The sequence below is a fragment of the Podarcis muralis genome, chromosome 8 (assembly GCF_964188315.1).
Source record: "Podarcis muralis chromosome 8, rPodMur119.hap1.1, whole genome shotgun sequence".
In the NCBI taxonomy this organism is placed as follows: Eukaryota; Metazoa; Chordata; class Lepidosauria; order Squamata; family Lacertidae; genus Podarcis; species Podarcis muralis.
In genome coordinates, this window is record NC_135662.1 from 87,329,599 (window position 1) to 87,354,866 (window position 25,268).

The following is a 25,268-nucleotide window of genomic DNA, read 5'->3' on the forward strand; positions in this document are numbered from 1 at the left end:
TCGCACTCCTGTCTCAGTGACATCCACACTGGCTTGGTTATGTTCCTAGAATGTAAAATGGCAGGATCCCCAAGGATCACCACAACTGGACACCTTCATTTGCCCCAACTGCAACAAAACATGTCAGGTTTCGGTCTCTACAGCCACAGCACACAAACTTTCCGAAGGTTTGACTACACCGCAAAAGGCGCACACTTCCATTGTCTCCTGAGACAGATGAGTGTCAGCCAACCAGAGGGGTAGTTGGGTTAGTCTCTTGGGGCAAAAAAATAGCAACAAAGCGCTTTGTGGCACCTTAAAGTCTGGACAAATTTATTAAGGTTTACACTTTGATGGATTACAGCCCATTACTTTGGTTGCATGAAATGGAACGGACTTCCTCGGAAGGTGGTGGACTCTCCTTCCTTGGAGTTTTTTTAGCCAGGGATTGGATGGTCATCTGTCATTTATACTTTAGATCCATGCATTGCAAGGGGTTGGACTAGAAGACCATTGGAATCCCCTCCATCTCTTTCAACTACTAGCAACTCCAGGCAGGACTGGAAAAGACCCATGTCCAAAAAACCCCAGAGCCACTGCCAGTCAGTGTAGTAGACAATGTGGAGCTGAGCTGCTATAAGGCAGCTTCTGGTGTCCCTCCCAAGTTCTGACTTGGTTGCCCAACCCACAGAGGGTGGACGTGTTTCAAGGCACAGAAGAAGCATCATAGTGGGTAGCTGGATGAAGATGTTGACCCAGTGTGTGACAACTGAAAGGGTGAATTCCATGATAGGAGTCGTTGGGAAAGTGATTGAAAATAAGACTACCGGTATCATAATGTCATTATACAAAGTGTCATTATACATGATGTGAGACTACACTTGTACTGTAATACAGTACTGTGCGCACTTCTGGCCACCTCACTGCAAAGAGGACATTGTGGAGCTGGAAAGGAGGCAGAAAAGGCAAGCAAAATGATCAAGGGGTTAGAGCAGGTTACAATATTTTGGGCTGTTTCGTTTATGTGTAATAAGGGGAACGTGTTAAGAGGTGTATAAGATTATGCAAGGTGTAAAGGAAGTGCGAAAGGAGTTTCTCTCATAATGCTAGAACAGTGGGGTTCTCCAATTAAGCTAAATGTTGGAACATTCAGAGCAGGCTAAATAATTAGCTACCTCAAGAGGCTGTAATGGCCACCCACTTGGACTGCGTTAAAAGAGGGCTGGAGAAATTTATGGAGTGTTTGTGGCTGTGTTCTGGCTCCAATGCTTGAGGCAGTGTGCCTCAGAATACCAGTTGCTGGGAATCGCAGGTGTGGAAAGCTCTGGTCCTTTTGGTGGGCTTATCAGGGGCATGTGGTCCAGCAGTCTGAGAGCAGGATGTTGGACGAGGTGGGTCCTTGGCCTGATCCAGGAAGGCTCTTTTTCCCCCCAGCCTGTTTACTCGGAAGTAAGATCAGCAGACACTTCCTCCCACCTTGGGCTGCCATTCTGTGCACGCTCAATTTGGGAGGCCAAGTCCCACTGGAGCCCGTGGGCCTCTTGCGTCACGGCTTTGGATCGCCCTCCCTCGTCAGCATCTCTCTCCTCCCGGATCTTCGCTCCGCCCGCCCCGCATTCTGGGGCCGGCCTCTGGCACAGCGCTCCTGCTGCTGTCGTCCTCCGCGCTCGGGGCTGCTCGCCGCCCGACCGAGCGAAGCCATGCTCGGCAAGGACTATATGCTGGCCATCATCCTGGTCAACTGCGACGGTAAGAGCAAGGGGTGGGGGAAGATGGTCGCGGCGCCCACCCAGGGGTGCTGGGGGCGCAGCCCCAAGCGGAGCCCCCTCCGGAGAGCGGGGGCCGCGGAAGAGCCAGGCGGGCGTCTCCAGGACAGAGGCGGGCGTGATCGCGCGGGTGCGCGCCTCTTCCCTTCGCCTGCGCGGCTGTTTTGGAAGGGGCGCCCGGACTCCCCCCCCCCCAGCCCCGTGCGGGGAGCATTGCCTCGTGTTCCCGCCCCGCTCACCGGCCGGCTTGGGACTTCGGGCTCTTCGGCCAAGTTCTGCTCCCGGGGAGTTGGGTGGCTCGGCTGAAGCAGCAAGGGTGCGCGCCCCCTCCCCAGGTCCCCGCTATGTACTCCAAACCACTCGGGCTGTTTGTCGCTTGGGGAGAAAAGGAGGGAGGGGGAAACTTGCTGTCGGGGAAAGGGTTATGGCGACCCCTTGCACTTCGCCGGAGACGTCTGCAAGTGCTTTTTCTCGACGCCGTGGGGCAGAGGCTAAGCGCCGCCTGTTGTCCCGCTCTCTAGCTTTGCATTGGGGAGCTTTCCATAGTGCTGAAAGGAGAAGCCCGCTGTACCCTAGGGAAAGTCGGCTCGAGTTCTGAAATCCCCCTTGAGTTCCCCAACTTCACAGGATTAGGAGTACAACACACACGCAGAGGATAAATTGTACCATATTTCACCAGTTTCTTACAGTGTGCAGAATAGAAAGGCAAGCCTGCGATGACTGGCATCGTCAGAGGGTTCTACAGGGCCAACAACAACCCAGTCTAAATACAGCTGTATGGAAGCACGTCCTTTCAAGTTCAGTGGAATTCATTCCCACGAGATACGCTTAGGAACTCAATCTAATAGTCCAGGGATAACCACCTTCTGAATTTCACTCCCCGTTGCTCTCATATTGACAGGAGAGCTCTTACTTCAGGCACTCTGAACTGCAAGAAAGTCTCCAGGGAACCCTAGCAAGTTCTGCACCACAGGCATCCACTTGGCCACTGTGAGAACATGATGCCGGACTAGAAAACCCATTGTCCTGACCTAGTAGGGCCTTCTTATGTTCTTCCTTGTTTCACTCACCAACCCTGCCTACCCCCACACACACCCCAAATCCACTCATTATCTCCCTTTACCCCTCACCAAAGCCACCAATACTCTCCCTTTATGCCTTACCAAAGCCACCCCTCTCCCTCTCCTTACTCATGAAAGCCTAACTCATCATCTACTCACCCCTTATACCACATCAAACATCAGCTTGCTGACCTGGGCCCTCACCAGCCTTGGCTGGCTGGCTGGCTGCCTCCCTCCCTCCCTCCCTCCCTCCCTCCTCCTTGCCTTCCAGTGCTGCTGTCATGGCCCAGCCGCTCTGGGGCCATGAGGGAGGCTCCTTGTCAAAAAGGGGGTGGGGAGGGGAGAAATGTAGTTACGAAGTTGCCTGCATGCTTCAAGGGTAGGAAGCCATACACTTGGGTGCAATATCACTAACCAAACCTGTGCAGTCTATGCTACAGGAACTCTAATATATCAACATGGTTATTTTGATGTTTTATTTGTTTCTTACAATGAAAGTTTAAGATAAAATAAACAACAGATCCGCTTCAATTTCAATAGTTTTACATAGTGTTCTCTAAAATAAACCACCAAGATAAAGTTCATTGTGGTATACTACACAGTAAAAATAACAGATCCAGTGCTTGCCAGCATCACAAAAAACATTTATCTAGGCATGGATCTTCATGAGTTTTGCAGAGGGTGACAAAAAAACCAACAAATCAACAAATATATGTGGATACAGGGGTGAACTATGGTTTGATGGTGGTTTTGAGGAGTTCCCTTTTGAAAAAGGATGAGGACCCATAGGGATCTATGCCTCTGATCTATGGTTCAGTCAATAGAAACAGATGTGATCTGTGATGTGGTGCTGCTGGTAAGCCTGTGAAAAAACCTGAAGTTTCAAGAGGATGGGTGTTCCCTGGTCTGACATGGGTGTACATGTGTGCATGTTTCTCCTGTCTCTGCCCCTCCATTCTGTCTGTCTGTCTGTCTGTGTCTCTTTCTCCAGGTCTTTCTTCCACCTGGATTCATGTGGCATCCTACTATCGCCTCACCTTCCCCTTCATTACAATGTTTTCCTTCTCTCAGTCACCCAGATCATTCTCCTTCCTCTCTGATACCCACTTTCTTTCTTACCTCTCGGTCATTTTGTTGTGAGCCTGAGCCTTAAAAAGCACACAGAGCTTTGCATTTTGCTCTTCCCACCACCTCCTCCAGCTGTATGTACTCATAATAAAAGCGGTAGTGAGCACAGAGAGGGGGCACACATAGGTCTTTCATGTGCCAGGGGAGGTCCTCATAACTGCCATTGCATCCATAGATGCCATATTGACATTCCAAACCTGGGCAAATACAAGCATATTTGCCTGGTGCTGGCAAGACAAGAAACTTGGTGCCAGTGTACCTCTGTGTCGAGAGCATTTAATAGGCATGGCACCACCCCCTCTCCTTGGTTACCACCTGCCAATTGCCACTTAAAATGTAGCTGGGTCTGTTTGAGAAGAGCTATGTTATTTGGAGATTCTCAAGATTCACTCTCAAAGCCAAAATTTTGCTCTGAACCCTGTAAGATTTGCAAAGAGCAGGATTTTGCTAAAGTACGGTACTTGCTAAGAAAATCACTCCCACACAATTTCCCAGCTTTTTTGAGCCCATCTGCTGCCTTTTTCCAAGAGGGGAAATGCTTCCATTTCTTTGCAAATAAAAATGAAGGAAAGTTACTACCATCCCTCATCCCAAATATTCCATCCCCAAGGCCTGAAAATTGGGAGGAACGGGCTGCGCTGAGTTGTGGACATCACTGTTCTAGCCAAATCAATCCCATCTGTGAAAGCTGCATTTCCTTGATTAAATTCTCAGAGCTTGGCACAAGCGTAACAATTTATTGGTTTGCCAAGGTAGGGAGGAGGAAGGTTAAGATGTTATTTCCCCCCCTGTGCAACCATTTTAGTAAAGGGACAGTAGAAGAGGCAATTCTACTGTACAAAGGGTCCTTAGCAGCACAGATCTTATAAGAAGCCACCATACAAAAGCCTATCAAACAAAATACTATGGTGAGATGCACAAATTATCTAACTTCTTTTCTTCTTACTCTATTCCAGTATGAATTTGCTCAGAGCTGAAGTGATAGGGAGGATATGTTTAACCCTTTCCCCACTGACCATTTGGCAATTAGTGTGGCCAGATGTAAAAGCAGACAGTGTTCTTTAATAGTTGTGTAGAAGTGGGAGTTTTAGAAGGTGCAGCATATGTGACAAGCTATGCCTGCTCCAAGTCCCATTTCTGCATAACTATCCAAGGTGTAGGTGTTCTGTCCTCTTTCACATCTCATAACTCAGTCAACACACTTTGATTATGAAGGGGCCTTGCGGTGAATGCTGTGGTTTAATGAAAGCTGTTATTAGAAGCTCTAAGTCTGGGTAGTGTTGAGTGTTCCTAGTTGCTGTCATATCCTAATAGTTGGAGTGCACACAGAATTAGGGACTATTTCTTTCGTGTAATTTTGGGCAAGTCAACACACAGCCTGGTGTGTAGGCCTATGCACATAGAGGGCTATGGGAAAGAACCTGTAAATCTCTCCCCTACCCTGCCAATCTACATCATCTTTCTTATTAACTTGCTGTTTAGTATGAATAGCCTCTCCATTCCAGTTCCCAAACCCCACAACAGAGAAAATTAAGCCTACGGCTACCTCACTGATGTTTGTTTATTGTTTTGCTTCTTAAAGAATAATGCTGCCTTGAAAAACGTGTATTATTCTTCAGTGATCTCTCCTTTTTATTCTTGCTGATCTTCAGATTGCACCATTACTGACCAACTGCTTCTCTACAGAGGGCAAGTTAGTGGTGGACTTGGTTAGATGCTAATCCTTTGTTATGTCCTTGCATTTGGAAGTCAGCAGCTGACAGTTTCTTTGCCAAATCTGACTCACTTGTGATGCTAGATGATGAAAGTGGGAAAAGGATGGAGTGCCATTTGTGGCATATGGATACAAATAGGCCGAGTTGGACAGTGGAGGGTTGGGGCTTCATTCCCACCGCATTCCTTTATGCAGGTGGTCTTACAGCAAAATTAGCTGTTGGACTAACTCCCATTCCAGGTTGGTGAACAGAGAAACTTGCCTCCCACACTCCATTTCTCTTTGCAAAATATGGATATCACCAATTTTTCCAAAGTGGGTACTTCTGAAAACAAGAGCAGATGGCAGAGGTAAATGATTAAAACTAGAACTCAGCTTTGGTTGAATTAAGATGTCAGCTCACTGCCTGAGCTATGCTGAGTATGAATTTCAGGGCAGGGCACTATTTGGAGGAAATGGAAAATTGGAGCATTCTTTTTCAGGAAAACTTGCCAGATCCACTATCAATTTCTAGGATTTTCAGAAAAACTTTTAGAGACACAGTCTGTTATAGAAAAAATACAATCCTGAAAGACCAACAATTTTGCTATGGTTTGGATTTAAGTCTGCTTCCCCAGGTGAGAATACACATAAGACCTGTTTGTGTGTTCACCTGAACACTTGTAGCCTCAAAGTGGGTATGGGCAGAGATGAGCATGCTTAAGCCCCATTCTAACAGCCCCTGGGCACACAGGCTTCCTTTTAGATATCTGCACAGGGCTTCTAAGTGCATTCATGGGAACATGCTTCAAATCCTCATTGTGAAGAAAAACCCTGATAAGACAGGGATCCTGACAGTGATAAGGTCTCTAAGCACATTCAACCGAATGCAAGTGGCTGGGACTTTCATGTGCAGCCCTTCTTGTCCCCACTTTGAGCCTGCACAAGTTCAGGAAATTGCCTGAATGGGGGCATCATTAAGGTGAAGTCAACAAGCTTTTATTTTCATTTTCAACTAGTGAATTGGGAGCCAGTTTGATGAATCCAGTGGCAGTCAGGAGAATTTGTCTATTGACTCTAACAGTTAAGTTCTTGCTGTGCTTGTGCATACTGATTAGTCACTAGGCATGTCTGCATTTTGCTCTGGCTACCCTTTCCAGAATGGTGTGAACAGTCAGCCACATTCAGTCCAGCCAGAGGCACCCAAATCAACTGCTACTTGGAGGCTGTTTTATCTTATTCCCCATAGCAACAGCCTCAGCGTATCAGTCTGCTCACATCTAGCATCTTGCCACAAAGTTTGGCACAGAAATAGCTTTGTGTGGCAGTTAGAAAATAGCCCAGCCTGCAAGGTGCGATGCTGCGTGTAAACGGCTTGCTACCTGAAGAAGGCTGCTCTGGAGAATAATTTCAGATAGTCTGTGCGTCATGGCTGTCCATCAGCGCAGCCTTTGCTGGTGCAGGTCAGGCTCTTGGGTGCTGTTTCCTGGGAGACAACTGGCAGTCAGGAAATGTGTGAATGTCAGAAAGCAGTTTGGTTGGTGCTTCTCTGCTCTGATCTCTGCAGGCGGGAAGTGTCAACCTCTGTGCTGCTACTTCTGGCAGCTGGTTGAGCCACTCTAAAGGATGGCGAGACCTGATTAAATAGAATGCAGCTTGGCAGGCAAGAGACAGCAGGGCCTGCAGTATGTAATTGAATGGCAAGTGATGGATTATTCACCTTCTGTCCCCTCCATACTGGGAGAATCAACAGGATAATAAAGCAGAAGGGGCACACTGACCTTTGGGTATTTTTAGCTGTGTGCGCTGGGGCAGATACAGTTACGGTCATAGCTCTGCTCCTGGAAGTCCTGCAGGGAAACAGCAGGTTTCATATTCTGGTGCCTGTACATTCATTCTCCAGGAAAGTAGAGAGTGGGGGAAACTGGGCTCCATCTCCTCATTAAAACCGTGCTTTTTAGGATTTCCAGAAATTTTGCATACTGCTTCTGATACTGAAGATTGTGCATAGCTATCATGATTAGTAGCCACTGATAGCTTTATCCTGCATGCATTTGTCAGATCCCTTTAAAAAGCTGTCCAAGTTGGTGGCCATCACCACTGTTTCTGGGAACAAATTCCATAGTTTTACTATGTCCTCTGCTTCTGGTATCTGTGTGATGGCCGTGGGGGTTGTGGCTATTGATTTCACATCTTTACAGTGTTGAGTCTTCTGCTCAATGCTGAACACCCCACTGTGTAATGTTACTACATCCTTGACTTTTGTTAACTCTTTATTAACCAGCTAGGGAGAAGAAGGCTTTAAGTTTAACCCTTGCAAATATAGTAGTAAATACTGACTGAAATTTTCCACTGGACTGCCCAGCAAGGACTGGACAAGGGGCTCAGAAATATTCTGTGGTTTGTAAGAATAGATGGAAACATGTAAATGTATATCCTTCATGCACCTGTCCTCTGTTGTTATTCCACATTAGATTTTTCAGCTGGAATATTCAGAAATGATGTGTCTTAAAATAAAGAGAGAGTGGCATTTTGATGTATCCCTTTTCTACCTTTCTGTAGAAGCTGTTGTCACCATCCTTTGAAATGACACTTGCCCTTTTCCTCATCTGAAGTCTTTTCTCTCTTTAGACAACCTATGGAACGACCAGAATCTGGAGGCAGATCTTGATCTTCCCCCAGGATGGAGGAAAATCCACGACTCCTCTGGGACCTACTACTGGCATGTGCCCACGGGCACCACCCAGTGGCAACACCCATCTTGCCCCTCTGGTTTAGCGCACACTGGGGAAGCGGCATTGCCAGAAACGGTATCAGGATTCCAAAGCCTTTTTGTGTATGATTGACAGGACCCATGTGAAAAGTAATGCCAGCAGCCCAACCCTTGCTCTCTCTAGGGCTGCTGTTTTTCTTTACATATACCCATAAATGCACTCGCCTGTGTCTTGTGGTGACACATATACAGAGCCTTGTGTGGTAAAATTTAACAGAGTAGTAACTGTGGACTGTCAGTCCCACCTGGCACCATTTGTAGGTTTGCATGCTTCTGCATGATCTTCTTGTTCTTACTGGGCAACAGGGACTTCTGGCTTTCAAAGCTGACCCCAAAGACTGATAACATCCAGAGGGCATAAACTGGTGGGGGTCAACTGAGTCACTTGACTGGGTGAACAGCTGTGGAGAGAGGGAGATTACAGCTGCATTTTCCGTGGCGCTTCTGCTGTAAAATGCAATGTCTTAAAAAGCCTAAATTCGTTTACTTGGATTGATTTCAGTGGGTCTTCCAGGTATGTTTAGGACTGTTGTATTAGTCAGCAGAAGCTATCCAGTAAGGTACTGTGAATGCCTAGGGTAAAATAGATGTAATCAATGCTAAAATCTATTGATTTGCCATAATGATCTTTTTTTATTCGTGCAGTAAAGTAACATTGTCTATTGGGGTACCAAACTGCTTTCCATTAGGACTTGGCTCAATGCATCTGTTTTGAAAATCATGATAGAATTTACTTTTTTAGAAGAAAACAAATGGAGAGTACAACAAAATATGTCCTCAGCTCCTTTCAGAAGTTCTCTTCTTCACAGCTCCAGCCAGCCCAAAACAGAAGTCCTTGTAGTGCTGCTTGGGGCTTGCAGATGACATGTTTCCCCCCCCCCCCCCACCTTTCTGAAATGTTCCTGTGCTGTCTAAATAGTGCTAAAGGACTCAGTACTTCATTAGAAGTGTGGGGATAAGAGCTTTTTAATATCAAGGTATACATCCCGCCAGAGTACTATAGTGGCTTTAGCTGGCCAATTGCCTCTCCCCCTCCTCCCGGGATTTTACTTTCTTTTTTATATAAAAAAATCATCACAAATGTTTCATGGCTCAACTGCTTGCAACCGTAGACTGAATTTCTACATACACACTTTAGCTGCTTGGCTGAGCCTCAATGTTAATAAAACAACAACGGTGCCACATTCTCTTCACTTTCACAACCTTCTTTTCTGTCCTCATTCAGGATCTTCAGGTTACAACAGTAAGACGTCTGCCAAGGGAGAGACCTATCCCAAGTCCGATGGCATCGCTGCCCAGAAGGTAGGGTTGTCTCCTGGGGGCAGGGGCACTTCATCCAAACACTAGGGCACATCGAGTCTGAGTAAAAGTGAAAGAGGGCTCTAGGGCCTGTTCATGGTCTCTTCTGGTGACCTCACAGGTAACCCAGCTCTGTGCAGATGCAGAAGCAAGCAGGTTTGTTTCCATCCCACAAGTCTTTGGTCTAACTTTTGTGTCATAAAGAAATACTGATCCTCTGCTCCAATCTCCATCCTACTCAGATGGCTCCACCAAAATGGGAAAGGACTGGGATTGCAAAGTACAGGCTGGAGGTGCCTAGTCCCTGCAAATCACATCAATAGGGTTAGAGCTGACAAGCCCTTTGGTTAGGACCAATGGAGGCTGATACCATTGAATTAAACTTAATGTAAGTGAATTAAACTTAATGATGTGTTGGAGAGTTGAGAGAACGATGAGATCCACAGCTGCCACTCTGGGGATGAACAGACGCTTGCTAGAGTTATGCCATGACTGAGAACCTCCATGTCACTGCTATGCTTGTCTACCTGTTACAGGACATCAGTGAGCTGGCATGGGGAGGAGCATCACCAGGGCAACCCAGAGCTTGGCTCCAAGGTACAGTCAGGTGAGGTGGGGGACACAGGGGGTACATAGCTCAGAAACCTGGCTGATTGAGGAAGCCCCTTCCTTTGAGGCAAGGGGTCCAGATTCAGCATAGGTAAGGCCCTTCCTTGGAGGCTGCTGCAGAAAATTTACCCCTCTGTGAGCTTTGTTAGTTTGTTTATTAAATTTGTATACTGCCCTATACCCATATATCTTAGGGCAGTTCACAATATATCAGACTCTTCATTGGAACCTGAGAGTCTCTCTCTTATTTTGGAGAAGCTGGCATGTGTCACCTTCTGGTACTGCTCTGAAAATCATAGCAACTGCTTTGAATATTCCCTTGGCATTTTACAGTGCATTCCCAGTATCACTCAATATGTTTTAACTACCCTTTCATTCATGTGAAAGATTGGCTAGATGGTATAAATGAGTAATCTAGGCATGTTGAGTGGTCTTATCCATGTCCTTTGTGATGTTCCCTCAACTATCCTTGAACCCTGTGGCCCCTTTCCTTGATAAAATAGTTTATCAAGTAACTGAACTATTTTTAACTGGGTAACCTATGTGTTTTTTTAAAAACTGAATGATACCTCTCTTAAAATTATTTTTAAAAATTACAAGCTCCTTCCCCAGAACTTAAACACAGCCCAAGTATTTTGGAATCTATTGTTTTACTGTAGTAGGATAAGTTGTAATTTTAATTGTGAACTGCCTTGTGTGCTGTGCTTGGTGAAGACAGATGACTAACTGTGCCACACATCCCTGTTGTCAGATTACTATAAACATGTATGAAGTACCCTGCCTCTGAAGAATAAGTTATTCAATCCAGAGTTACCTAATACCTAATCAGAATTAAACAGCTCTTAAATCACACAGCGCTGCAAGTCCAATTTATAACAAAATAGTAATTAAAGAACGCTTTAGAAAGGGGGAGAGGGAAGGACTTTCTAAAAGCAAATTTTCAGGATTCGGAACTTCTAGCACTTCCAGTCAGATATTATCTGCAGAAGAACTTGTCTCTGATGTGGGCAGGAGATAATGGCCTTTCCCACCCATACCCTTTTAGGTAGGTTTATCCTTGACAGCATCTCCCTGCGGCATCACCTGTGATTTCTTTCATTTTGAGAGTTCACATACAATTACACAGATCTGGTTTGCTGTTTCCTTCTCTCACCTGAAGGCGTGCCATCCAACTTTTTTGGAGCCAAAGCCAGGATTCGCGTCTTCTGGGATGCGCTCCTGGGTGCTGCATGGCCCCAAAAAAGTGATTTTTGTTCAGGGCAAGAGCACAGCGCAAGAGTGCAGCATCCAAAATGGTCACCATGATCTCCCGTAAAGAAACAGGATGTCCTGGGGCACTTGGGAAGTATGGAAATGAGGGGAAGTGTTTTTCCTAGATGGGTAAATAATTAGAGATTTGGAGTAAGGCAATTAAAGACTAGTTCACTGACACACCAGTCTGAGCTATGAATCCTTAACAAGCTACAATTTGATGAGGGAAAAGAAGCTAGGAAAGCCTCACTTTCTATACCTCTAGTCTTTCTCCATGCAGCACAAGGAGTGGGTGCAAACCTCAGAGGCCCAGGGGCTGAGTGTGACCCTCCAGGCCTCTTCCCCCAGACCCTCACTGGCCCTGCACCCTTCTTGAATGTTTCTGCCTGCCTGGGATGTGTCATTGAACACTGATAATGCTTACTGATTGTCTAGGTGGAGGGCAGAGAGGGGCGTGAGTAGGAACTCATCTATTGTGCAAAGGTGAAAACCACATTTCTTAGAATAATAGAATTGTAGAGTTGGAAGGGACCCCAAGGGTCATCTAGTCCAGTCCCTCTTGCTCCACCCACTTTTGCCTCTGGCATGTGAGCCATGCCCCCCTCCAAAAGATTGCAGCCCTCAGGCTGAAAAAAGTTCCCCATCCCTAATCTGGTGGGACATCCTACGAATAAGGACAGGCACGAGGACTCCTTTGTGACATACAATGTGGTAAAGAAGGGCACAATGAATTTGGCAGTGATGGTATCAGTTGATGCTCTCCAGAAGTGTTCATGATGGCTAGATTTGAGGTACAGTCAGGGAGGGAGGGGCTGCTCCAGTTCACATGAGCTGAAAAGTTCACAAAAAGCTGCCAATGGCCTGGGCTGCATAGCCAATGGTGAGCTAGGAAGGCTGGCGACACGCCTTATGGTGACCCCTCCGCCCCTCTCTTGCCAGTGCTTCGTTGTGCGTTCGTTGGGCTGGGTAGAAATCCCTGAGGAGGACTTGGCCCCTGGTAAAAGCAGCATTGCCGTGAATAACTGCATCCAGCAGCTCTCCCAGAACAAGTGTGACGACTGGGACCCTGCGGACAGGTGGGGCGAGGTGAGTACAGGAGGCCCAGGGAGAGATCTACTCAAATGTGTTCTCCCACGTAGACTTCCAGCAGCCCTTGTGCTGAATGCAGCCATAGGGGGCAACTCCGATGTGGACGGGCATTGCCAATCCAATGGTGTGCTGGTACCATATCTTGTGATCAATTATGTGAGATGGGGTGTACCTGCCCCCACTGGCAGAGGAAGGGGGTGTGGTAGGTGCGGTCCGCCCCGGGTGTCATCCATGGGGGGGGTTGACATCACTGCCCCGCCCCCTGGGACGCCTGCCCTGCTCCTGCGGCTAGCTCCGCCCCCAGGTGCACAGCATGTGTGCCACTCTGGGCACTGAAGCAACTAGCTCCACCTCTTTCTGCCCCCTCCATATTTTATTCAAGTTGTCACCCTTCAATGGAGCAATTGATTTCCTGGGTCTAGGCACTGCTTTGCATCCTTTCCACCTTTGGTAGGGACCTAGGCATGAGCTGCTGGGTGTCCCCATTCCTCTTCCTTGTACATATTTGCCAAAAATGCACCCATTCAGTCCATGGCATTACATACAGGTGTTCTTATGCACTGCTGGGTGGATAAACATGCCAGCCCCTGTTTTCCCTAGGAAAGGGACATCATTATCGCTCTAGTTGCAAGAGGCAAGTGGAAGTTTTTTCATACCCCTGCATTGTATCTCAGTCACAGTCCTCTAGTCTTCCCTTTACAGGGCCAAAACATGGTGATGATCCTGAAGAAGGACACAATGAGTTTAGTGGATCCTTTGGACCAGAGCCTCATCCACTCCCAACCCATCATCAACATCCGTGTCTGGGGTGTCGGATGCAACAATGGCAGGTGAGGGAACCTTTGCTCTGGGGGTGGAGAGGAGAGGGCATTTTCTGCTGCTGGAAATTAATATGAAGGACGACTCCTCAGTCTTTTAGCATTGCACCAAACTGAGCCACAGGCCCCGTAGGAGGGAGAATCTGGAAATGGTGGTCTCTCTCTCTCTCTGTGTGTCCATCTTGCTGTCCTCGCCTTGCCACGAGGTCCTTCTGCTCACTACAAAGAAACCTTTGCTCCTCTTGCCAGAAACTATTACAGCTGATAGTACACAGACCATTAAGAGGGTTGCTTCTTGAGGGATTCTGCATTAACCAGTTTTTTTCTCTCTTTCCCTACATGCTGTGCTTGACCCAAGGGACAGGTAAGGCCCCTTCTTCCTTCTGCAGCAAGGACCAGTGCCTGGAGCCCTGCCCTTGCTTACTGGGCTCTCCTCTCCTTGCAGGGATTTTGCTTTCGTGGCCAGTGACAAGGACACGTGTATGCTGAAGTGCCACGTCTTCCACTGCAATGTGCCTGCCAAGGCCATTGCCAAGGCCCTGCATGAAATGTGCTCCAAGGTATCCCTGCTGATTCTGGCATGGTTCTTTCCCTACATACACACATGCACACACGAGGAAGGAAGAGTGTCCCAACCCCTGAAGTGCAGCACCAGTCCCCTGCACCAGGCTGCTCTCATTTTGCAAGGAGGTGGCAGGTGGAATTTCATCCTGGTTGGCTGGGGGCTGGAAGAAATTCCTCTGAACCATGCATTCATTGGACCTCTGTATTAAATGAATCTTGTCAGATTTCTAGGAGTCTAGCAGTCCTTGTTGGTGGAGGGGCACAGCTATAAGGAAAGTGGCAATTCTGTGCATGCTTACTTGGCAGTAAGTCCTACTGAAAGAAGGGTACCTACTTCTGAGTAAACATTCATAAAGCAAATGGGATTCCCACTTGAATTGCAACTTCTAGCCATGTCACTGAAGACTGGAAATGTTCTTTCTATACTTTCTCCTGGGTTACCATCTAGGAGGGTCTTCTCCCTGAGCTTTGCCACCACCACTATTCAGGCTTAGGTGGGAGGTTCCAGCAGGTGGTCCCAACTTTTCATGACCTTTCTCTGTATTACAGATCATGGCTGAGCGAGCCGTGGCAAGTAGCAGCCTCAGCCGATCTGTTACCTTTGAACCTGTCACTCCAGATGACGTCTCTCTACAAGGTAACAAACGTTACAAATCCCATGAGTCCCTTTCTGGGGCACCTGTCAGCACTTTATCAGTTCCGTGCTCTGACAGCATTGAAGTAATTATTCCCATCCTTGGTCTAAAGAAGCACCCCTGCTTCTTCCTTGAAATAAAGTGCTGGATTTGGCTAATAGGACTACCCACCCACCCCAGCTGGCTGGGAGAAGGTTGAGAGAACCCTCAGAACTGTGTCTGGGAAGAGAGAGGTTGTTCCATCAGGCAAACAGAAATGTTTGTGCTGATGAAGCATTTGTTTCAGTGTGACGTTGAATTCCTCCTTTTGCTTTGGGCAGTTGACATTCTGGATGCCTTGGGAGAGTCTGTCCGGAAATATGAAGCTTTGTACATTGGCACCTCACCAGTGTCCAAGGCCATGGGTAAGTAGCTGTGCTCTTTGAATTCTGCTACCTATCTCTGGTGTGTTCAGTGGGTGAAGTTATTGCTTATGGGGCACCTCCTCCCTTACCAAGTCTGTCAACCCCTAAAATCTGAAGAAGGGGCCCTTCTCTGTGCCCCAGTTATGGTGGAAGTCTTGAGAGAACCCTGTTCTCTGGCTGATGAGCATTCTCACTTTCCCTTGGATCACCCATTTATTTCTTGCCTCACCACTTCAGGGATGGATGTGCTAAATACTGCCATCGAAGACCTGGTGGGCAGCCGTGGCCGTGACCAGTGGACTCCATCTGTTGTCAGTGTTTCAGACTCAGTGATGCAAGCAGACCAAGCTGAGGTAAGGCTCCTTGTGATACTGGCCACCCTGGCAGCTTTCTCCTCTTACCAAGTGACTGACAGTAGCCATCCTATCTGGCATCCTGCCTGCCCCAGAGGCTGAGCGACTGGAAAAGGAGCTAGACCAGAAAGACAAGAGGACCGTTGGACTTTAGTGTAAAGCCAGTCGCTGAATGCCATAATCAGGGGTTTGCTACATGTAGTCAGGACATCTTAGCTCTACATATGCCAAGTAGAAATCGAATGATTTTATACCTAATTTCCAATGCCCTAGTTCATCTATGAGCTCTCTCCAGATGTTCAAGGCTACACAATCTATGTTATGTGTGTGACCCCAAACTCTGTCTTGCTCTGTCCTGGAAGCATTTGATAATCACCAGCTTGATGGTGTAGGGATCCTCCATGAGCAGCACAGGCTTCCTCCTGCAGATGTTTCTCCTCCAATGCAGGGAGGGCAGCACAGCAAACATTGTGTTATGAGTGCAGCCTCAGTATTTTACTGTATGCTAGCCATTTTCCAGGGACGCGGGTGGCGCTGTGGGTAAAACCGCAATGCCTAGGACTTGCCGATCGTATGGTCGGCGATTCGAATCCCCGCGGTGGGGTGAGCTCCCGTCGTTCGGTCCCAGCTCCTGCCCACCTAGCAGTTCGAAAGCACCCTTAAGTGCAAGTAGATAAATAGGTACCGCTTTATAGCGGGAAGGTAAATGGCGTTTCCGTGTGCTGCGCTGGCTCGCCAGGTGCAGCTTGTCACGCTGGCCACGTGACCCGGAAGTGTCCTCGGACGGCGCCAGCTCCCGGCCTCTAGAGTGAGATGAGCGCACAACCCTAGAGTCGGATACGACTGGCCTTCGGGCAGAGGTACCTTTACCTTTACCTAGCCATTTTCCATGGCAATCATGTGATCTAGACAAAGCTAAGCACTTTCAGATCCCATTTATTTCAGTGAAAGAGATTGATGCCACTGCTTAATTCTCCCACCAAAATCAATGGAACCTTAAAGTGCTTCGTTTTGGCTGGATCATACAAGTCCAATTGATTTCAATCAAAGAGTTGAACAGTTTCATTGATCTTTTTCACTGAATTCAATGGGACTGGATTATGTGCATAGTTTGATTTAATTTATTAAATACAAATTTGGAAAATAGTTCACTAGTGGGCATGCAAACCCCTCATTAGCCTTTTTGTTCCCAGTGATTTCAGTTTTCAGAGAACAGATGGCAAACACAATAACACTCTGAATCAAGTCCAGAGAAAGTGACTTGTAGCTGGTTTGTTCTATTGATTTCAATGAGAACTAATCACAAGTTTCTGTGGAATGAGGCTGAGACAGTTACAAAACATCTTTCCTTTTATTGATCTTTTTTTAAAAATTTGCTGCCTGCACAAACCCGTTTTAGTCAGAAATACATATTTCTGAAACTGAAGGCAGAACTACAATAAATTTGTTTGAATAAACATTGGTGCAGTCAGAGAAAATACCGATACATTCTGTTCATAGGCTCTCACAAAATAAAACAAACTGTCTATAAGAATTATGTGCTGGTGGCAGTTCTAATTGTTAGGCACAATCTCAAAGCAGAATACCAGAATAATGCTGCCACTTAAGGTATACATTTTAGCGGTAGTCACAAATCATTAGGAGGCATTGCTGGGGTCTCCATTGAGATCCTGCATGTACACTGACTGACAGCTTCCTTGGTTCACTTGAGTATTCTTCACTCTGCACACCCCTTCACGTGTCTTTTTTTAAAAAATCAACCTTCTACTGCCCACCACCAAGAGTGCCAAAGGGTGAAGGAGGAATTAAGAAAGGAAGCAGTGGAGGGTAACATCAGGGGGACAGAAAAGTCTGTTGTAGAAAACTGCTGCAGCCCGTATTTATTTAAGTTAAGACCTTTCTTTGGATGGACTGAATTGGTACAGAAGACAGCAAAAATGATATTATCTGGTGAAAGAAATGACTAAAGAGTTGCCTGTGATACACGCTGGGCAGCAGCATTTCCCCACTGTTTCCTAATACCTTACGAGATCCCCCCTTCTTTTGCTAATTTCTGCCAAATGGTTGAGCACCTGGCACGTACCATTTTATTTTAGTAAAATTGTGAAAGTGGTTGGGATTTTCCCCTGGAGCTGCACTGAGCCTCTGGGGTGCTGCACAACTATGGGGAAGACCCCCCTCCCTTCTTTCCAGTTCCAAAGGAAGGCTAGAGATGGTGCTCAAAATTGTCAGGTTTGGAACTTAACAGGTTAAGAAGTTCCCAGGATGCCTCAATTCTGACGTCAGCTTCTAGAAGCTGGGAGGAGTTTGGGAGGAGTTTCCTCTTCCCCTCTGGTCGTTGAGGGAGAAAGACGTAGCCGGTAATGGCGGAAAGGAGCCCAGGAGATTCCTGGGGGAATGTCGGAATAAAGAGCTGAAAAGGACAAACCTGGACTCTGTGTGTGTTTGTCAAAGGACGTGACAGTTTCATCACCGCTGTGTTTATCTCTGCTAAGGTGTGACTGGAGCTACCGGACGACGGAGCTGAATGGCGCAGCTGAGGGAAGCGCGCAGGACCGGGCTGCCATAAATCGCTAATTGAGGACCAATAAATCAATTAGCTGGGGTCCCAAAATACCAATTTCGCCACAGGTTATGGGTAATTACCGCTTGTAAAACTGTCACTCAAGAAGTGCCGGAATGCGTTTGAAGCTGGCCGGAGGTCGGAGGCTGCTTTCAGTGAGTCTCGCCTGATGTCGAGGAGTTTTTTTTGCCTGGTGTTAAAAGGCAAGGAGAGCTGCGGAGTTTAAAAGCAGCTGGCTGAAAGACGCAAAGTGTTTGCCTGTGCCGAGGAAACGTTTCTCCACGGAAGGGAGAGCCAGAGGAGCTGAAACTGGTCCGTAAGTACAGCTTGGGGCCCCTTGGGAGAACGGAAGAGGATGGCAGGCTGCCAGGTCTTGGAGGACATTCCATGCTCACTTTAAGAAGTTGGGCAACCTGGCTGCTGACCTGAGGTCTACTGTTCTGGGTGCCAGGAAGCCAGAGGCCGTTTGCCTAGTGCTCCAGGGAATTTGTGAGGCTGGAGGCGGACAGCAAGTGCTGGGAGATGGCTGCTTCAGAGCAGAAGGCAAGATGGCGCTGACCACCTTCGTGAGAGCCGGTGCACAGCTGGGAAGGGCTGTGGGCCCCAGAGGGGGGGCGAAAGGGCTATCTGGGATTGTGCTGCATTTGCTGTGAAGCTTCAGCAGGAGGCCAGAGCCTGGAGAAGGAATACAAAAGCCTAAAAAGGCTGGAGCCCCTGTCCCTGATGCTTTAGCCACAAGGAGTGCTGCTGAGCAGGTCGGGGGGGCGAAGGTTTCCAAAGGCAAGTTTAAGAGCCTGCTGGAATGAAGTGGCGGTTCAGAGGGGGCAAAGCTGGCAAGGAGTGCTTTTCCGGAAGAAGGAGAAGGAGGCCAGCGGGAGGAGCCCAAGGCAGTGATTTTCCACTGGAGTTCGTCATTGCTACACGTGTAATGCAACGGGACGCTTGCGACGCTGCTGCCCATGGAGAGCGGAGACAGCTGGGCAGGAAGGTCCCAAGGTCAACCAGCTGAGTTCTCACAGGGAGTCAGTCTGGGAGAGGAGGCCAGCGTGGGAACGCAAGGGAAGGACGTGTCTCAGACGCTGGGGAGGGTTGTTTTTCTCATCACTGCTTCTATGGCAGCTGTGCAGAACACTCCAGCCAGGACACGGTGACACGCTGGGTGTTTTGGTTTCTGCTATCAGGCAGCACCTGATAGGCAAACTGCGGAACTGCAGGGCTGTTTTCAACAGGATTGACTGTTATGTTCACAGACAGAGCACAAAAAATCAGTCTGTGGTGTGGCTAACGTGTTTTTCTCTCTCCTTTACTGGAGGAGCAAGGGGTCTACGTTGTGCCGGGACTGAATAGTTGTCGGTTATCTGTATCTGCTCTAATGACGCAGGGGTTCAAAAATGTGCTTTGAAAATGATACCTGTTCCATTTTCAGAGGGGGGCGACAACGGGTCAACACGAAGAGCAAGGACAATTTCTTTGTTCTGGAGACACCTCTGGAGGGTGGTGGGAATGCTGAAAAAAGCACAGGTGCAGTGTGCTAAGGTTCCTAGTCATGTGCAAAAGTTGCACAGGTGCACAAAAGGGTACAAACTCTGGAAATGTGGGAGGTCCCTAGGGTGCAGGGCATGCAAAGGTGCAAAGGTACTTGGTTTTCCCGGGTTTGGGAGGGTAGCCAAGGAAGCTTTTGAGCTTGTTCACACAGATCTGTCATGACCCATGGGGTGTGAGAGTCTGGGTGGGGCCAGGTATGTACTGTCGCTGACAGATGGCCACAGCCAGGTTGGCTGGTGTCTCTCTCTCAAATCACAGGGGGAGGCGGCGCAACTGATCAAGGATTGGGTTGCGGAGGTGGAACTAAAGTTTTCCACCAAGGTGCAAGGGTTCAAGAGCGACCGAGGGTCACAGTTTACTGGGTCTGCTCTGGAGGAGTTTTTCAAGGAAAAGGAAATACGTCACCAGGTGACGGGTGCAAAGTCTTCTCAAGGGAGAAGGGGGGCTGTGGCTGAGCCCGGTGACGGGGATCAGGTCCAGAATCAGGGTTCAAAACCCGGTGATGGGGACCAAGTCCAGGGTCAGGGTTCAGGGCAGGTTTGGGCATCTCCAAGGGTTGTGAAAGGAGTGTCCAGGTGTGAGGCTTCATCTCCGGTAATGGAGAAAGCTCACAAACAGGGTGTCAAGTCAGAGGGGGAAGAGTCTGACGGAGAAGACACAGCTGCTGGCTCTAAAGGGTCAGTAGGGTATCAGATCACAGGTGCGTGGAAAAGTGTCGCACAGTGTGATTCTGGGAGTGTTGAAGGGGTTCAACAGGTGCCTGGGAAAGATGCCGGGAAGGGGCACAAGGCAAAGGGGAAGGTGTTGAACTCAAAAGGGTCTTGCCAGAATGTGAGGCATAGAGGGGGTGTCAGGTTTGGAACTTAACAGGTTAAGAAGTTCCCAGGATGCCTCAATTCTGACGTCAGCTTCTAGAAGCTGGGAGGAGTTTGGGAGGAGTTTCCTCTTCCCCTCTGGTCGTTGAGGGAGAAAGACGTAGCCGGTAATGGCGGAAAGGAGCCCAGGAGATTCCTGGGGGAATGTCGGAATAAAGAGCTGAAAAGGACAAACCTGGACTCTGTGTGTGTTTGTCAAAGGACGTGACAGTTTCATCACCGCTGTGTTTATCTCTGCTAAGGTGTGACTGGAGCTACCGGACGACGGAGCTGAATGGCGCAGCTGAGGGAAGCGCGCAGGACCGGGCTGCCATAAATCGCTAATTGAGGACCAATAAATCAATTAGCTGGGGTCCCAAAATACCAATTTCGCCACAAAAATTCCTCTGCAACACACTGCCTGGCTTTGCTTTCCCTCTGGCTTAACGCTGCAATCCTATGTACATTTATGGAGGAGGAAGCCCCAATGAATACAACGTAAGGGCTGGGCTGAAGGAGAGGGACAGAATCTTAGTGACCACATATTTTAGGCTGGTTACTAAAGCCAACCACAGTTTGTGGTTCCCTCTGGATCTCACTGCTGTAAGGATTACAGAAAGATAATCAAGAGCCCTGCTCAAGGACTTCCGCTTGTGCAACAGGGATTTCCTCTCCCCACCCCACCCCCACAACTGGCTCTGAGGGGTCAGAAGAACTCCAAGAACAGTGCATGGGTGGGGGGAGGAGAGGGGAGATCATTCCATCAGGCAAGCTGCAGTATAACACTGAAATCCACCTTTTTTCTTATTGTTTTCATTTAGCATGCTTTACAATGTTGGAAGCCTATGCTATGATTATGTATTAAATTTGTATATCAAGGCCACTGCATCAGGTTTATTAGAATGTGTACACAGGTTCAATATTTGGCCTAGGACATATAAATATTAGTACCTAGGATAAAACTGAAATGCAGGAAGAATGGTGGGCTTGATGCATCCTTAAGTCTAATCTTTTTTGTGTTCTTTCTTGAGGCTGAGGACGAGGACGGCTCTTGCCTGTGGGAATGTCAGGTCCGCTATGTGACTTTTATTGGGATTGGGAAAGACGCCCACACCTTCGCACTCATTACTGACATGGGCCAACAACGTTTCCAGTGCACAGCTTTTTGGTGTGAGCCAGATGCCGGCACCATCTCAGAAGCGGTGCAGGCCGCATGCATGGTAAATGCCAAGACATTTAAGCAGGGCTTGCTCAGTAGTTCATGCCCATTTATTTATTGACTACATTTACATCCCACCTTTTTTCCACCACAGGATCCCAGGCGCCATACGTAAGGTTCCCTTCCAAACACTGGCCACGCACTGTTCAGCTTCTGCAAAGGGGCTGCACCCTTTGCTAGGCCTCTTAACCAACACTGCCCACTTTGAGCTTCAGAGTGGACCAATCTCACCCCACTTCCACCCCTTCAGTTAGAAACCCTAGTGTTTGATCTCTGCCCTCAGCAGCTTCAAAGCATCTGAAGCTGGGATCCTGCATCAAAGGGTCTCATATGTGCATTGTAAGCAAGCATTGATGATGCTGTTGGAGCTCTCTCTCCCCCCCCCCCCCCCCCGCACTTATAAATGTGCTGCTCTGAGCTTTATAAGCCTATATCATAGACTGAAAGAATTTATGTCAGGAAATAACTAGATTCAGCAACCACCAGGTTTTGGTAAGCTCTGCCCTTTGTAAATCCACCATGATTTGCTTATTGCTTTTTTGGTAGGTCCAGTATCAAAAGTGCTTAGTGGCTTCTACATCGCGAATGAGACCAAAGAGTGGCTCACGCTCCATCCTGAAGATGAAAAGGACAGTGTCAGTGGACTCGCCAGTCTGTTCCTTCCCTGTCACAGGGCACTCCCTGCAGAAAAATGGCAACGCGGCCACTACACGCAAGAGGGGTTTATTCTCATTCTTCGAAGCATTTCGCCAAAAACATTCCATACTACACACCCCTTAGCCCAAAATATATGGTGTGAGACAGGGATGGTGGGCCCCTCGTGATACTTAACAGTGGCCTTCCTTTGATATCCAGGTTCAGAATGTAAATAGCGTACTTTTGCCTGTTGACTCTTTCATTGAATCTAAGAGCCAACAGATCCAAGGAAATCTGGCCCCTGAGAGAGGTCTGTGGCTGATTCTAGACATGTTATGCATAGTTTTGCTAGTCCTTTGCCATGTAGATGCTATGAGAAGGAGGCAATGTTGCTTTCAGGGGGAAGAATAAACAAAGCTGCACCTGAATGTTCCGATAATGTTCCCTGGCATGTGGAGTAGGCAGCATCTAATGCACCACACAGGCTTAAAACGCTGCTCCTGCTTGCCCAGGTGGGTTATGGAACAGGGCAGAGCAGGCATGCCAGCTTGAAGCAGTAGCTCCACTTGGTTTTTTGCAGTAAAAGCTGTGAGTATCACCACTCTTCCTTCCCCAGCTTGCAGCATGAATGCTTGGCATACGAAACCTGACTGCAACCCTAGGCAGGCCATGGAACAGCCACTCGTGTTAATTTGCGGCAGCAAATAGATGCTTGTGAGCCTCTGGATTTATCAGATGTCAGTACAGATAGACATTTCCCTTGAAAAGTGACAAATAGTCTCTTCTTTTTGAATCGGCATACTGAGATATAAGGACTCTCTCAACCCCCCTCCCTCCCTAAATCTGCTCCATAACAGTCCAACACAGGGGGAGGACGGGGGGTCCACGTTTTATTGTGCAATTGGATGTTCTTCACACAGTGCCATGTTGGCTACTTCCCATACACTGTTCCATCGATGCCACCACACTATTATCTCTTCACAGTATAGCCTGCAACAGGCCTGTGTTTCTTTGGCAACGTCTGGGCTAATCCTTTAACTTCTGTACGTGCTGTAGCAACTATTCTTTTGAAACAAGCCAGTGACCATAATGAAGCCTAGAATAATCAAAGGGTGCACTTAGCTCCAGTGCTCACTAGCAAAATGTCTGGTATGTGAGTGAGAGAGTCATCAGCACTCATTACGGTCCTAATAACACCAGCATGCCTAGTCAGGCACTTGGATTGGGAACAATGAATTGACCAGGCCATCACTGTAGGACCCAATGCTGGCTAGCAACTCTGACAGACAAAAGTGATTCACACTTGTAAGATGCAGGTAAGGAGAATATAAAGCTGCCTGTTGATTCTCCCCCCCTTTTTTTTTTTAAAAAGAGAAAGCCTATAAATATTGAGAGCTTATTGCACCAACATTGGCAAAAGTGACTGCTGAGTCTCATTTGATCTGTGTCCAGAAATGGGGAGTGAGGCTGGTGCGATGAAAGGGTAAATCTCCAAACAAGTTCCTTTCTTTTCTGTTTGGGAGATAAGGTAACCCATCAACTTTATCTTATTTATAATTAGCCCCAGATTAAGATAGACTCAAGTCTACCTCAGTGATACTTTATATCTGATCATTTGTGCAAATAAACTACTAATATGGAAGAAATCTAGAGTTGTTTTATCTTTGGTCTCTGTTTCCACGTAATTTTATTGGTGCTAGAATGAGCTGCTGATATCGGTGCGAAATGAATTACTTCCCTTTGGTGTCACTGTCCAATGCCAACTCTATGGCCATGCTCACTTCAAGGCTAAATTGGAAGTGGAAAATGCCAAGTTCTGAATGAGGAGCTGAGTCCTTTTCTATGATATAAGTAGGCAGAAAGGGGGATAGGCAGCAAGTAAGCCTAGATTGAACAGCTCCTGCCTCCTGTGGTTTGTTACCTACCATGAATGGCAGCAGAGAAGTGGAGTAAATGGAAGGAGTGAATGGATATTAGCAGGAACAGTGTGAGGTGAGTGGTCTGCCATCTGTATAGCTGCTCATTTTCTAATGTGCCTTGGTCCAAAGAGTAGGGATATCTGCAGAGAATAGACCTTTAGGAGAAAAACTACCAAAGGCCTATTAAAGCCCAAAGATAAATGCCTCCATACAGAGGAAACGTCTATGAAAGGGATTAAGGCCCAACTAAAACAACTAAAACAGTGGACGCGGGTGGCGCTGTGGGTAAAACCTCAGCGCCTAGGACTTGCCGATCGCATGGTCGGCAGTTCGAATCCCTGTGGCGGGGTGCGCTCCCGTCGTTCGGTCCCAGCGCCTGCCAACCTAGCAGTTCGAAAGCACCCCCGGGTGCAAGTAGATAAATAGGGACCACTTACCAGTGGGAAGGTAAACAGCGTTCCATCTGCTGCACTGGCTCGCCAGATGCAGCTTGTCACGCTGGCCACGTGACCCGGAAGTGTCTGCGGACAGCGCTGGCTCCCGGCCTCTAGAGTGAGATGAGCGCACAACCCTAGAGTCTGGCAAGACTGGCCCGTACGGGCAGGGGTACCTTTACCTTTAAAACAACTTATGAGAAATTCAGGATTGTACCTTTGTGGTATGCTTAAGGACAGGAATCTTGTGTGATTGAACTCAAACACTGTACATGGAAAATATAGTAATTCATGCTGGATTAATTTTAGACAAAGCTGTTAAAATGACTTAACCCAAAGGGCTTATGGAAATACTGGGCCTTGGGCTGTGCACTTTCATGAAACAAAAAGGCAAAGACGCAACAGACCATTAGACACTGGCTGTGCAGAGACTGGCATGCAATAAAACAAAAACTCTGTACGGTCATACGTTTGCTTCAGGTTGAATCTTTTCAGGTTGCGTCCCGCGGCGACCCGGAAGTAACAGAACGGGTTACTTCTGGGTTTTGTCACTCGCGCATGCACAGACACTCAGAATGATGTCACACACATGCGCAGACATGGCAAATTGTGACCCGCGCACACGCAGATGCACAGACTGGGTTGCATTCTGCTCATGATGCGAACGGGGCTCCGG

At 47.8% G+C, this 25,268-nt stretch overlaps 1 protein-coding gene across 3 annotated transcripts; it reads left to right on the forward strand.

The window, feature by feature from the left end:
- The first annotated feature begins 249 nt into the window (after nucleotides 1-249).
- On the forward strand, nucleotides 250-23,885 carry APBB3 (amyloid beta precursor protein binding family B member 3). Of its 3 annotated transcripts, XM_028738237.2 has the most exons (12): nucleotides 1,399-1,728; nucleotides 8,259-8,437; nucleotides 9,626-9,702; nucleotides 10,236-10,296; nucleotides 12,499-12,645; nucleotides 13,351-13,478; nucleotides 13,912-14,026; nucleotides 14,580-14,667; nucleotides 14,986-15,069; nucleotides 15,307-15,422; nucleotides 21,416-21,604; nucleotides 22,150-23,885. In XM_028738237.2, the coding sequence occupies exons 1-12, from the start codon at nucleotides 1,680-1,682 to the stop codon at nucleotides 22,381-22,383; spliced, it is 1,467 nt and encodes a 488-aa protein (XP_028594070.2). In that variant the 5' UTR covers nucleotides 1,399-1,679; the 3' UTR covers nucleotides 22,384-23,885. The 3 variants fall into 3 exon arrangements, 2 of the variants coding, with proteins under 2 accessions (XP_028594070.2, XP_077789646.1); XM_077933520.1 differs by lacking the exon at nucleotides 10,236-10,296 and having other exon boundaries at nucleotides 1,621-1,728; XR_013394068.1 differs by lacking the exons at nucleotides 13,912-14,026; nucleotides 22,150-23,885 and having other exon boundaries at nucleotides 250-1,728; nucleotides 21,416-21,552.
- The last annotated feature ends 1,383 nt before the right edge of the window (nucleotides 23,886-25,268 follow it).